Here is a 14543-nt window from a genome sequence, read left to right as displayed (position 1 = left end):
TAAGTGGCATTGTTTAAACTGGCTAGTGATACATTTTTTACATCAAGTTTTCCATTATTAAAGTGGCTGGAGTTGAGTCAGTGTGTTGGCAGCAGCCACTCAATGTTAGTGGTGGCTGTTCAACAGTCTGATGGCCTTGAGATAGAAGCTGTTTTTCAGTCTCTCGGTCCCTGCTTTGATGCACCTGTACTGACCTCTTGGCATTCTCTCAACCAGCTTCATCTGGAATGCTTTTCCAACAGTCTTAAAGGAGTTCCCACATATGCTGAGCACTTGTTGGCTGCTTTTCCTTCACTCTGCGGTCCAACTCATCCCAAACCATCTCAATTTGGTTGAGGTCGGGGGATTGTGGAGGCCATGTCATCTGATGCAGCACTCCATCACTCTCCTTCTTGGTAAAATAGCCCTTACACTGCCTGGAGGTGTGTTGGGTCATTGTCCTGTTGAAAAACAAATGATAGTCCCACTAAGCCCAAACTAGATGGGATGGTGTATTGCTGCAGAATGCTGTGGTAGCCATGCTGGTAAAGTGTGCCTTGAATTCTAAGTAAATCACAGTGTCACAAGCAAAGCATCCCCCACACCATTACACCTCCTCCTCCATGCTTTACGGTGGGAAATATACATGTGGAGATCATCCGTTCACCCTCACCGCGTCTCACAATGATATGGCGTTTGGTCCTCGGATGGGGCCACAGTGTCTCCTGACCCCTCCTGTCTCAGCCTCCAGTATTTATGCTGCAGTAGTTTATGTGTCGGGGGGCTAGGGTCAGTTTGTTATATCTGGAGTACTTCTGTCCTATTCGGTGTCCTGTGTGAATCTAAGTGTGCGTTCTCTAATTCTCTCCTCTCTTTCTTTCTCCCTCTCTCTCAGAGGACCTGAGCCCTAGGACCATGCCCCAGGACTACCTGACATGACTCCTTCCTGTCCCCAGTCCACCTGACTGTTCTGCCTTATTATTATTCGACCATGCTGGTCATTTATGAACATTTGAACATCTTGGCCATGTTCTGTTATAATCTCCACCCGGCACAGCCAGAAGAGGACTGGCCACCCCACATAGCCTGGTTCCTCTCTAGTTTCTTCCTAGGTTTTGGCCTTTCTAGGGAGTTTTTCCTAGCCACCGTGCTGCTACACCTGCATTGCTTGCTGTTTGTGGTTTTAGGCTGGGTTTCTGTACAGCACTTTGAGATATCAGCTGATGTACGAAGGGCTATATAAATCAATTTGATTTGGAACCAAAAATATCCAATTTGGTCCGGTCTAATGTCCATTACTTGTGTTTCGGGCCCAAACAAGTCTCTTCTTCCTGGTTTCCTTTAGTAGTGGTTTCTTTGCAGCAATTTCACCATGAAGGCCTGATTCACAGTCTCCTCTGAACTGTTTGATAATGAGATGTGTCTGTTACTTGAACTCTGTGACGCATTTATTGGGCTGCAATTTCTGAGGCTGGCAACTCTGGGTCTTCCATTCCTTTGGCGGTCCTCATGAGAGCCAGTTTCATCATAGCCCTTAACGGTTTTTGCGACTGCACTTGAAGAATAGAATTTTCCAGATTGACTGACCAGGTCTTAAAGTAATGATGGACTGTCGTTTCTCTTTGCTTATTTGAGCTGTTCTTGCCTTAATATGGACTTTCACCAAATAGGACTTAAACGCATTAAAGAAATTCCACAAATTAACTTTTAATAAGGCAAACCTGTTAATTGAAATGCATTCCAGGTGACTACCTCATGAAGTTGATTGAGAGAATGCCAAGAGTGTGCAAAGCTGTCTTTATAATGACTGGGTGTATTGATACACCATCCAAAGCGTGTTTTACCCATCTACCAATAGGTTCTATCTTTGTGAGGCATTGGAAAACCTCCCTGGTCTTTGTGGTTGAATCTGTTCTGGAAATCCACTGCTCGACTGAGGGACCTTGCGGATAATTGCATGGGTGGGGTACAGAGATGAGGTAGTCATTCAAAAAATCATGTTAAACACCATTATTGCACACAGAGTTCAACATGTGACGTGTTAGGCCAATTGGAACTTATTTAGGCTAGGCATAACAAAAGGGTTTAATACAGACTCAAGACATTTCAGCTTTCCATTTTTAAATAATCAAAAAACATCCACTTTGATCGTATGGGGTATTGTCTGTAGGCCAGTGACAAATCTCAATTTAATACATTTTAAATTCAGGCTGTAACACAAAATATGGAAAAAGTCAAGGGGTATTAATACTTTTTCATGGCACTATCTACCAGACCTCTTAATATAGCCTTTGACAAAATGATTGAAAAGGGGAGATGGATGTCTAAGGAAAAATTTGATTAATATGAAAGGTGAATATTTTAGATATCCTGACAGAATGGAGTGAGAAAAAGATGACTAACCATTGCTGTATCTTGAATTAAAGTGCAACATTGCCACCTAGTGGTCTTACTATCATAATGCCATGCTCAATATTCTAATAAAATTGTCTTTGTCACATACACCGAATACACCAGGTGTACACCTTACAGTGAAATGCTTACGTACAAGCCCTTAACCAACAATGCAGTTAAGAAAAAATAGATAAGGAAAAAATATAGTGTAAGAGCAGCAGTAAAATAACAGTAGCGAGGGTTACTGGTACAGAGTCAATGTGTGGGGACACAGATTAGTCAAGGTAATTGAGGTAGTATGTACGTGTAGGTAGAGTTAGTGGCTATGCGTAGATAGAGTAGCAGCAGTGTAACAGGTGGGTGAGGGGGGGGTGCGACCACTTGCAGTGCAGTAGCAGAGAGAACAGTCTGACTAAGGTGGCTGGAGTCTGACAATTTTTAGGGCCTTCCTTGGACACCGCCTGGTATACAGGTCCTAGATAGCAGGAAGCTTGGCCAGTGATGTACTGAGCTGTACACACTACCCTGTTGTGCCATGCGGTTGCCATACCAGGCAGTGATGCAACCAGCATGCCATCGATAGTACAGCTGTAGAACTTGAGGATCCATGCCAAATCATTTTAACTGTATTTTGCAGCTCACTGTTTTTAGTCTGCCCTCTCACCATGACAGCCTCCAGACAACTTGTGTGACTTGATGCATGCTTATGTCTGCCATCCTAGCAGGTGAAAAATGACTGAAGGGGACAGATAAGGGAACAAAGACAGTCAAATGAAGCCAGGGCAGTATGCATTTCAGTTTGATCCCATTCACAGCAAATGTTTTAAATCAACCCCCCTTCAGTCAGAACCAGACTAAAAACAGTAGTTTGAATACTGTCCCTGATCAGCACTTCTGTCCCAAACCCCACTAGATGGCACCAGGAGTTGAAAACCCTAACCCATTGGGAAGACGTCACAAGCTTTCCAAGTGAAGCATAATGCTAGGCTCATTGGTTAGTCCCAGTGTAACATTATGTTCATTTACAATGTGCAAGATTAAGCCCAACATACTCGCAACCTTTGGGGGATGGGAAAATACTGGCTGCTAAATCTTAGAATGGAATCCAGAATAAAACTGAGCATCAGTTTGGATTTCAGGCTAACTCATCCTCACATCTTTAACCTGTTCTAGCTAGGTGTTAAAGGATAGTCTTCAAAGAATTACAGAAAACTGAAGAGTCAAAGGAATCAATAAAGCACGAATGAATGGCGTTTAACAATTTTATTTTTTAGTACAACAGTTAAGTCAACTAGTAACATCTATTAAGAATCCAAAGTGTGTTCCTCTTTTGCATTCCATGTGTAGACCCACTTCCAGTAACATCCTAGATGATTCAAAAGTCTGGCAGTTACTTCATTGCCCTACAACAGCACTAAGTCATGTGCTTTGAGACAAAACTCCACTTTACAAATGCATAAAATCTGCAGTGGCACAAAGATTAGATTTAGGGTGTCTGAAATGGCACCCTATTCCATATAGTGCACTACTTTTGGGTAGTGTAATAGGATAAGGATGCCATATCAGCCCTAGCTCTTTAAAGAACAAGACTAGCAGATCTCTGAACAGCAAAAGCTGCAATACGACACCTGATGCTGTGAAAAAGGTGAAACCAATCAATATGTTAACAAACAGTGATCAATAAGTGCTATGAACAGTCAGGTGTGAGATACACGGGGACACTGTTCTAAAGCGGCACTATGGAAGAGAGATCATGTCGAGGGCCTATGCACAGCACATGCTTCCTTAAAGGACAACTACATACACTGCTATTTTTCATTAGGTCAGAAGCTGCAATGACAAAAGCTACATATCCAAAGAAATGGGCTGTGTATGAAATAGTTACTAGAGGTCAAATCCTTGCTTCCTCTTTTCATTAATCTCTCAAAGCTTCATTGGTGGTATAAGGATATTACCTTGGATCCTATCCTCCAGTGCCATTTGAAAGGAATTGAGGATTTGAAGGCTAGTAACATTTAAACAGCTGTGGAATAGAAGCAAGAAGGAGACCAATATCCACATGTAAAACTATAGCAAGTACACTTATAGCAGAGAAGCTAAATTCACAAACAGGGAGAACTTAATTTCCTTCATAAAGTGGGTGGCAGTGAACAAAAATACTGGCCATCAACTAAATATAAATCAATCTTTGGATACGTAAAAAACCCTATAGTATACAATTCCCCCATAGACTGAACTGTTCAGTTTTCTGATGTCTCGGCACCGCCCTCTTTGGTTTCCTTCTTAGCACGCACCTCTTCCAGTTTCTTGTCCTGGGAAGAAAGAGAAGTGACATCTTTCAAAAGTGAAATTCTTAACAGACAATACATTCCTTTGCCCATTTGTCACAAGCTTGACCAGTGAGTGTTGACCATGGATGTGAAGTCAATTAAAAACAATCATAAAACACTTAACTTTTTCCTGCAAGTCTCCCAAATTCATGTACAAATTACCTCAAACTAGTCTGTATCCCTGCACACTGACTAGGTACCATATATTAGCCTAGTTATTCTTAGTGTTACTTTTATTTTAGTAAATACTTTCTTCTTGAAATGCATACTTGGTAAATACTTTCTTCTTGAACTGCAGTTGGTTAAGGGCCTGTAAGTAAGCATTTCACTGTAAAGTCTACACTTGTTGTAGTCGGCGCACGTGGCAAAAGTTTAATTTGATCCAAACCAACTGAACTAATTTGCAGAGATACGTGATCAAGTCGTTGGATACACCCACTGGGGTGGTGGTCTCCTTTAGGAATGGTTATTCGAATAGCCAAATAGATGTTGGTATTCAACTACTGGAGTTGTAGACATTGGACGGGGAGCACAGCAAAATGGCCTTAATTACCCTTGTTACTTTAGCTTTTTATAACAATTTGATGCAGTCTAGACAGCCACTACCAGATGGTACAGTCGGGCCTTAATGGCCATGTACCCTTATAATCTCCACAAGGCACAGGCAGAAGAGGGAGGACTCAGGGCCTGATTCCTGTAGGTTTCTTCGTAGGGAGTTTTTCCTAACGAACGTGCTTCTGCATCTGATGTGCTTGCAGTTTGGGGTTTCAGGCTGGGATTCTGAATAAGCACTATGACTAGAGGTCGACCGATTAATTAGGGCAGATTTCAAGTTTTCATAACAATAGGATATCGGTATTTTGCACCCTTACAGTTAACTAGTCCAACGCAATAGCGACCTGCCTCTCTCTCATTGCACTCCACAAGGAGACTGCCTGTTACGCGAATGCAGTAAGCCAAGGTAAGTTGCTAGCTAGCATTAAACTTATAAATAACAAAATCATAATCACTAGTTAACTACACATGGTTGATGATATTACTAGATATTATCTACCGTGTCCTGCGTTGCATATAATCTGACTGAGCATACAAGCATCTAAGTATCTGACTGAGCAGTGGTAGGCAGAAGCGTAAAGAATCAAACAGCACATTCATCGTTTTGCCAGCAGTTCTTAGTTGTGCTTCAAGCACTGCGCTGTTTATGACTTCAAGCCTATCAACTCCCGAGATGAGGCTGGTGTAACCGAAGTGAAATGGCTAGCTAGTTAACCTGTTGCTTCTACCCTCTACTTTTTTGAACATTCTGTTAAAAATCACGCAACATTTCAGCGCCCTGCTACTCATGCCAGGAATATAGTATATGCATTTGCTTAGTCTGTGTGGATAGAAAACACTCAGACGTTTATAAAACTGGTTAAATCACTGCTGTGGCTTTACCAGAACGGCATTTACATCGAAAAGCACAGGAAAAACTGATCACTGAAAATGGGAAAATATATCCATGCGCTACTTGAACCCATTGATAAAGGTGAACCACAATTAATTGACTGAGGTTGCAGTACCTACAGCTTCCACACGGTGTCTAGAGTCTTGTCATTTCCCTTCGAGTTTTTTCTTGGTCAAACACATGCAAGGCACCGTATTTCTTCAGGTCTAGGACCGGATATTTTCGTTGAGTTTCTAGCCGGACATTTTTCCAGACGGACAGTTAATGATCTTTACATCGCCTCCTGATGAATTTTATCGCTTATTAACGTTTACTAATACCTAAAGTTGCATTACAAACGTATTTCGAAGTGTTTTGTGAAAGTTTATCGTCGACTTTTTGAATTTTAAAAAATGACGTTACGTTTTGAAAACGCTGTTTTTTTCGTTTATCACACAGTCTACATATAACGATATCTTGGCTTTATATGGACCGATTTAATCTAAATAAAGACCCAATAGTGTTTATGGGACATCTAGGAGTGCCAACAAAGAAGATGGTGAAAGGTAATGACTTTTTTCTATTTTATTGTGCGGTTTGTGTAACGCCGAAATGCTAATTATTTTGTTTACGTCCCCTGCGTGGCTTTTGTGTTGTAGTGTATTGGTGCATGCTATCAGATAATAGCTTCTCATGCTTTCGCCGAAAAGCATTTTAAAAATCTGACTTGTTGCCTGGATTCACAAAGAGTGTAGCTTTAATTCGATACCCTGCATGTGTATTTTAATGAACGTTTGAGTTTTAACTAATACTATTAGCATTTAGCGTAGCACATTTGCATTTCCAGAGCTCTAGTTGGGACGCAAGCGTCTCAGGTAGAAGCAAGAGGTTAACGAGCGCTAATAGAGTTTCAAACCTCACTCGCTCTGAGACTTTGAGTAGTTGTTCCACTTGCTCTGCATGGGTAACGCTGCATCGAGGGTGGCTATTGTCGTTGTGTTCCTGGTTCGAGCCCAGGTAGGAGCGAGGAGAGGGACGGAAGCTATACTGTTACACTGGCAATACTAAAGTGCCTATAAGAACAGGGAAGGGAAATAGTCCTATAATAACTACCTAAAACTTCTTACCTGTGAATATTGAAGACTCATGTTGAAAGGAACCACCAGCTTTCATATGTTCTCATGTTCTGAGCAAGGAACTGAAACGTTAGCTTTCTTACATAGCACTTTTACTTTCTCCAAAACTTTGTTTTTGCATTATTTAAACCAAATTGAACATGTTTCATTATTTATTTGAGGCTAAATTGATTTTATTGATGTATTATATTAAGTTAATAAGTGTTCATTTAGTATTGTCATTATTACAAATAAATAGGCAGAGTAATCGACTTTTTTGGTCCTCTAATAATCGGCGTTAAACATAATCGGTCAACCTCTAACTATGACACCTGCCAATGTAAAAAGGGCTTTATAAATACATTTGATAACCTAAGGCAGCAATAAGTTTAACTAGCTCAAAAATATTCTAATAACGAAATCCCTAATGTCCTACAAACAACATGAATAACAGCAGTTGTTTTTAGCCAAGGTCAAAAGCTCGCTAGCAAGAACCGCACCCTCCTGAATGGGTGTCAGCCGTGTCGAAATTTGTACAAACTTTGGAAATGTTACTGTGGTCGCTATCTAGGCGCAGGCCATTAAGTCACTGATCATGTTCCAGAGCGTCAACACCATGATGCATCATGGGTAAATTGTGACTGATCTACAAATACTCATTATTTATGATGCAAGGTGATTTGGAGTCAGCAGTCACCTGCAATATTGAACAACCCCACAGTCTTGTCCTTCATTGAAAATGACTGGTAGCCGAGTCAGATGATCACAGCAAGACAGATCTGCAGGTTTAAAAAAAGTTAGTCCAACATACCTTCTCCTTGAACTTCTCACTCATGGCTGCCTGAAGGGCCTCCTTGTTTTCTTTGTTAGCCTCCATCTTCTGGTTAAGCTTCTCCTCCGCTATCTTGCTGAAGTTGTTGTTCTCCTCCATGGCTTTCCTTTGCACCTCCTTCTCATGCTCCCGCTTCTCAGCGAGGTGTTTCAGAACCTCCGCTTCATGGGACTGGAGGATGACACGAGAGGAGTGTGATTCAGACATCCAACTACAAAACATTTTAATAATACAGAGCAGAGTTCCCCAACTGGCTGCAGCCACAGGTGATTTGCCCACACCAAGTTCTGGAGGGGAGGACATAAGACCACCAGCACCAAGGAGTTTAAACATTTGGCAAATCTGTCCCGAATTATTCCCCACACAGAGATACACAAATGTAAGCAATGAATGAAAGGATTAGGTTTGTCAATCACAGCCATTTGAGCTTTATCAATTTCCAGCCTATCAAAACAAAATAAACACTGAATCTAGTTGATCCCTATCATAGAGGCTTGTCAGGGCAACAAGGCAAAATATTTGAATTAATACTTGTGATGGTGGGAAGAAAATAAAAAAAATCTAGTTACGTCAGGATATTGTAGTCGTATTTATGATCCTGCATCTTTGGGGGTCCAAAAATGATAAAATTGATAAAGCAATTAATAAAGTAACACTACTCATAATTTGACGATAAAGCATATCGTAGACAACGCAATATTTTTGCACTAGCTGGCTGTACCAAAACGCCAGTATTTTTTATTCATAGTGTCCTCTCTTTAAAATAGGGAGGCATTTGTTGCACTTTTACTTCCCTGGCTGATCAAAACCCATTATCAAAGCTCTGTCTTGTCCCTCTGCAGAAATGTTTAGATCAAATCTCATTAAAATTAGTATCAAATCGTAAGAGTGGCAGTAAATATTGTATCAGCATCTAAGCAGGGTGGGAAATGAACTTTAGTCCACCTGCCAGTGGCAGGTAGATGGAAAAACTAACAAGTCAATCATAAATGTTTCACCCAAGTTCTGTGATAACCTTTTGTTTTTACCTAACAATATACACTACTATTCATGGGTGAGGGTAGATGACCCTTTGTCAAAAAAGGTCATTTCTGGACAATATATTTCCCTTTAGGGGACCCCTTTTGGCTCAAGAGCATCTCCATAGGCATAGAGTTCAGTGTAGCATCTAACTGGAGCACAACCTACCTTCCTCCTCTCCTCTGCAGCCTCTAGTTTCCTCTGGATCTCCTCCAGGGACAGGTCCTTCTTCTTGGGGGGAGAAAGGGGGAACTCTCCCTTGGCGTCTGGAGCTGGAGCTCCTAGGATCACCTCGAACGCCTGGCCAGACGCACGTTTGTCAATCTCCTTAACCAGAATATCTGGATGGGACAAATTATGCATTTCAGTTAATGAAACAAGTACACCAACATGGCGGTTTCTATGGTAATGGGGAAACAGAAATACCAAGCCTTCCAAACAAGGGAAGAGGACTCAGAACAGGGATACGAACAATTCAGAAAGGGGGGGGGGTACAGACTAGAGGTTTTGGCGATTTTTTAATATACATTTTTACACACCTTTATTTAACTAGGCAAGTCAGTTAAGAACACATTCTTATTTTCAATGATGGCCTAGGATCGGTGGGTTAACTGCCTCGTTCAGGGGCAGAATGACAGATTTTCACATTGTCAGCTCGGGGGATCCAATCTTGCAAACTTAGTCCAAGGCAATAACAACCTGCCCCTCTCATTGCACTCCACAAGGAGCATGTTACGCGAATGCAGTAAGCCAAGGTAAGTTGCTAGCTAGTTAAACTTATATTATAAAATACAAATCAATCATAATCACTAGTTAACTACACATGGTTGATGATATTACTAGATATTATCTAGCGTGTCCTGCGTTGCATATAATCTGACTGAGCATACAAGCATCTGACTGAGCGGTGGTAGGCAGAAGCTGGTGCGTAAATATTCATTCAAACAGCACATTCATGCATTTTGCCAGCAGCTCTTCGTTGTGCGTCAGAGCATTACGCTGTATATGACTTCAAGCCTATCAACTCCCGAGATGAGGCTGGTGTAACCGAAGTGAAATGGCTAGCTAGTTAGCGCGCGCTAATAGCGTTTCAAAAGTCACTCGCTCTGAGCCTTCTAGTAGTTGTTCCCCTTGCTCTGCATGGGTAACGCTGCTTCAATGGTGGCTGTTGTCGTTGTGTTCCTGGTTCGAGCCCAGGGAGGAGCGAGAGGGACGGAAGCTATACTGTTACACTGGCAAAACTAAAGTGCCTATAAGAAAAGTCAATAGTCAAAGGTTAATGAAATACAAATGGTAGAGGGAAATAGTCCTATAATAAACTACCTAAAAGTTCTTACCTGGGAATATTGAGACTCATGTTAAGGAACCACCAGCGTTCATATGTTCTAATGTTCTGAGCAAGGAACTGAAACGTTAGCACATATTGCACGCCCAAAACTTTGTTTTTGCATGATTTAAACTAAATTGAACACGTTTCATTATTTATTTGAGGCTAAATTGATTTTATTGATGTATTATATTAAGTTAAAATAAGTGTTAATTCAGTATTGTTGTAATTGTCATCATTACAACTAAATTAAAAAATTGGCCAATTAATCAGTATCTGCTTTTTTGGTCCTCCAATAATAGTTGAAAAATCATAATCGGTTGATCTCTAGTAGAGACAGAATTGGGCCCTATGACATTTAATTAAGGCTCCCTGTAAAAATATATATATATATACATACTCTCTCATCTGGACTGATGGGAAGACATGACTGGTGAAAACCATATGGTGGAAGCTCATTAGACTGGCTTCCACCTGGTCACTTTAAGATAAGAGTGGACCGATTATTTTCAGCTTTTAAAAACAATCACAACTTGCCTCCGCAGGAAGAGGCCATTTCAGCAGTGGACAGAGTCAATGTACCTGTAAGGAAGAAAATGTATAAATTAGTATCACATTTATTTAATAAAGCCCTTTTGAAATCAGTTGTCAGAGTGCTTTTACAGTAACCTGGCCTAGACACCAACAAGCACACGTAATAAACCTTTCAAAATGCATTAGTAGGTCCTTGAACATGAAGAACCAGCTACACCCACTCCCTGCAGACTGGATGAAATCTCCATCTTCACAAGGTGCCTGAATCAACAGAGCACTAGCACCCTCTAGCGTGATAGTGTTCCACCTGAACACAGCGCGGTCTCTAACTAAACAGCTGCGAAAAACCAAACATGACCCACTCAGTGGGGACATCCTTCGGTCATGTTCAACACTGCAACCAACCACCGCCCTATTAAAAAAATTCACAGCTAACTATATGGCACATTGAAACAGTAGTAGGGCCAGGACGATACCAGTATCAATATTCATTAGTATCGTGGCAAGGAAACGAAACAAGGAATCAAACATTATGTTGTCATCCAGACATTTATTTTCCCAACTGACGCACAATATTTTACATGTTTTTTTTTAAAGACCAAATAGTTAAGACTTCACGCTCTAGATTTAACGAAATCAAGAATAACATACTGTAGATGGGCGAGGCCCTTTCAATGCCAGGCTACAGCCTCAGTTGCAGAGATACATGTTGATGAATAAACAGGCTGTGTCTCAGAACAAAAGGCTAAAGCTTACCAACATTTCAGGGGGTTGAAAATGTCATTGGGGAGCTACAAAAGATATTTGGCAGCTATAATATACAACGGAAGCCAACAAGACTAATCTCTGACTATAGACGCAGTCAGCAGAACACAAGCTGCAAAAACGGTGCACCTGTTTGTGCGTGTAGTTAGTTCACTAGCTAAAAACCACAGGGAGGGGAGGGGAGGGGGCAAAAGTTCGAGAGCACGTAGTTATAATACTTGAACCATTCAAAAGCAAAAATAATCATAATCACTGTTATTCGCTAAATACATGAGCATGTACTGGAATTTGACTGGTAAAGTGGTGCTGCCAAAGTCAGACAAAAGGAGCGCAATGATAAATATCAACTTACGTAAGAACGTATAAAGTGTTCCCATGTAGCTAGCTCATTATGCACTTCACCCAAATTCATTATATTGGATTTTTTTTTAAAGGGGGGGGGCACCTGTGGCAATCAAAATATGACACAAAGTCTAAATACAGAGACTAGATAACGTTTCAGGGTCACAAAACTTGTTTTGGTTCCAAAATATTAGGTAACCGCACAAGAAAGCCGCTTTTGTTTGGTCGCAATGAACGTCAACGTGAGCAGCTGCAAACAAAGAGGGGCGCGTGCTCCAACAGCTCAGCCCGCTTTCCGATTTGCACGATGCCCCTCTTATCAAGTTCAACGTGTTTGAACTACTGGTAAAACTGATTTTTAACCTGAACGTTCAGCGAACAATCATTGAAACGTCAATAACCTTAAATTGTTAGTGGCGACGGAAAACTTCAAATATGGATTGGCAACAGCGTTTGTTTTTCAAATACCATGCAAACAAAATGCTTACATCGAAATGCAATGAATGGCTCAAAGTAAGCCAAATTAGCTCGTTTAAAATGTCAATGAACTGTGCATATTATAGTAAATGCAGAATGACTTGTTACTAGCTAGTTACGTCGTGTAATCAATATAAAGTAATTTGCGCCACGCACTATCAAATGTGCATCCCTACCCAATAAGTAATGTCAAGACAAACAACTTGTCACTGTCTGAAGGCAACAGAACAATCAAGATGACTAACGTTACAGTACCACGACACTACAGCAGCTAACCAGCCTTCCATCCACTTTTTTGTTACAATTACATTCCATTTTCACTAGAGCAGTCAAACCATTTTGAAACACATGAAATTAGCTAGGTTGGTTGTTAGTTAACGTACAAAAAAAACCGAGGACAACCGTAGCGTTTAGCCAATATTTAACCTGATAGCTAACCCATTTTATCACCACTCGACCAACTCGTTTAAAAAAAAGACATATCAGTCAAGATTAGCTAGAACATTCCAATCTTTAAATCATATTTTGTAGGGATAACGTTAACTACGCAACAGAGTAACGTGCCACCCACCTTCACAAACAGTGAAACCAACTCCTCCTCAGCAGCCAGACTTTAGCCGCGAATTTTCTGCTCGAGCATGGCCAGTTCGCGCATAAAAAGCCCCAAATGTGTCGTCAATGCCAATTCTGCAATTCTATTGGCTGTTTTACTCCTCTCTCCGCACTCTTGGTAGTTGTAGTTTTGGGGATTTCTAGACATCAGCACAGACAAGACGAGCGTCTCCATAACATTTAATTACTTTGGTAATGAATAATGAACGTTGAATGTATTTAGTGGAATATATACATTTATTGTTTCCATTTTATTCATCGAAAATATGTGTATTTTGGGGATGAAATGTCAAACGTGTGTCCTTGACCTGCATAAGGGCTTTACAGCCCTTGAATAAAGTGTGATGATTACATAAGTCTTCAATGTATCGCTCCAACTAACCAGATGCACGTTCTTGGCGGTGAACTATCGAGGACTGCCTTTGCCTTCATCTGTGTATTGGCCATAGTAGACTGACTGAAGGGTAGCTATACGATTTATTGGATGAAATAGCGTTTTTATCACGTTGTCTGTGCTATTTGGGCTCCCGAGTGGCACAGGAGTCTAAGGCACTGCATCTCAATGCTAGAGGCGGCACTACAGACCTGGTTCGATTCCAGGCTGTATCACAACCGGCCGTGATTGGGAGTCACATAGGGCGCTGCACAATTGGCCCAGGGTTGTCCGGGTTAGGGTTTGGCCGGGGTATTTGTTCTTAACTGACTTGCCTAGTTAAATAAAGGATACATAAATACATTTTTAAAAATCAAATATATATATATAATTTTTTAATCACACAGAGAGCCATGACTGCAGAGGATCCATGGAATGACCCATGTTTCCTCCAGAGCCAGAAAGCTGCAGTTATACATCATTTATCAACATAATTTATTGTATTGTTATTAGAGGACTTGAGAGGGCTACATCCCCAATCCTGAAGGAAGTCAGCTTCTGCCTGTCTATTTGTTAGGTAATGTCACACCCCAGGACTCCAACACTGAGACTATAAGAAATCTCTCAAGGCTTTATGTTTGTTCTCTATAACTAGGCTAGCGCACCATAGACTTTACAGTCTACAAACTCTTATCTCTTAAGAAAATAGTTTTTTCAGGAAGAGAGGGAGACAAGGGGAGGCAGAAGATGGAGAAGGAAAGAGAAAGGGAAGATAAAGAGAGGAAGAAAATAGCTGTCACATGATAAGTCCCGTGCTGAAAAAAGATTGAAACTAAATAAAAGGTAGCACATTGGAGCTGCATAGCCTATAACCTACATTGTAGGTTTTCTTTCTTTACTGTCACATAAGTCTCTTACTTATCCCATATTCTGTAGTTGGAGGATTTACTACAGTCTCATTTCTGCTTGGCACCATGTTTGCCATCCTTTCATGTCACCATATGGTGGTCCACTTCA

General features: G+C 41.0%; 1 protein-coding gene and 1 long non-coding RNA gene across 3 annotated transcripts; both read right to left on the bottom strand.

Moving 5' to 3' along the window:
* Nucleotides 1-3621: 3621 nt before the first annotated feature.
* On the bottom strand, nucleotides 3622-13155 carry LOC115128543 (stathmin-like). Of its 2 annotated transcripts, none has more exons than XM_029658460.2 (5): nucleotides 13113-13155; nucleotides 10961-11005; nucleotides 9265-9437; nucleotides 8056-8247; nucleotides 3622-4685 (listed from the first exon to the last, which is right to left on the bottom strand). In XM_029658460.2, the coding sequence occupies exons 2-5, from the start codon at nucleotides 10977-10979 to the stop codon at nucleotides 4614-4616; spliced, it is 456 nt and encodes a 151-aa protein (XP_029514320.1). In that variant the 5' UTR covers nucleotides 10980-11005; nucleotides 13113-13155; the 3' UTR covers nucleotides 3622-4613. The 2 variants fall into 2 exon arrangements, with proteins under 2 accessions (XP_029514320.1, XP_064873867.1); XM_065017795.1 differs by lacking the exon at nucleotides 13113-13155 and adding an exon at nucleotides 12075-12114.
* On the bottom strand, nucleotides 9579-10954 carry LOC135571459 (uncharacterized). Its single transcript, XR_010463834.1, has 2 exons — nucleotides 10824-10954; nucleotides 9579-10489 (listed from the first exon to the last, which is right to left on the bottom strand). It is a non-coding gene; the product is annotated as an uncharacterized LOC135571459 (long non-coding RNA).
* Nucleotides 13156-14543: the final 1388 nt, after the last annotated feature.

This window comes from Oncorhynchus nerka, linkage group LG4 (genome assembly GCF_034236695.1).
Source record: "Oncorhynchus nerka isolate Pitt River linkage group LG4, Oner_Uvic_2.0, whole genome shotgun sequence".
Classification (NCBI taxonomy): Eukaryota; Metazoa; Chordata; class Actinopteri; order Salmoniformes; family Salmonidae; genus Oncorhynchus; species Oncorhynchus nerka.
This window is presented reverse-complemented; position numbering and strand designations above follow the sequence as displayed.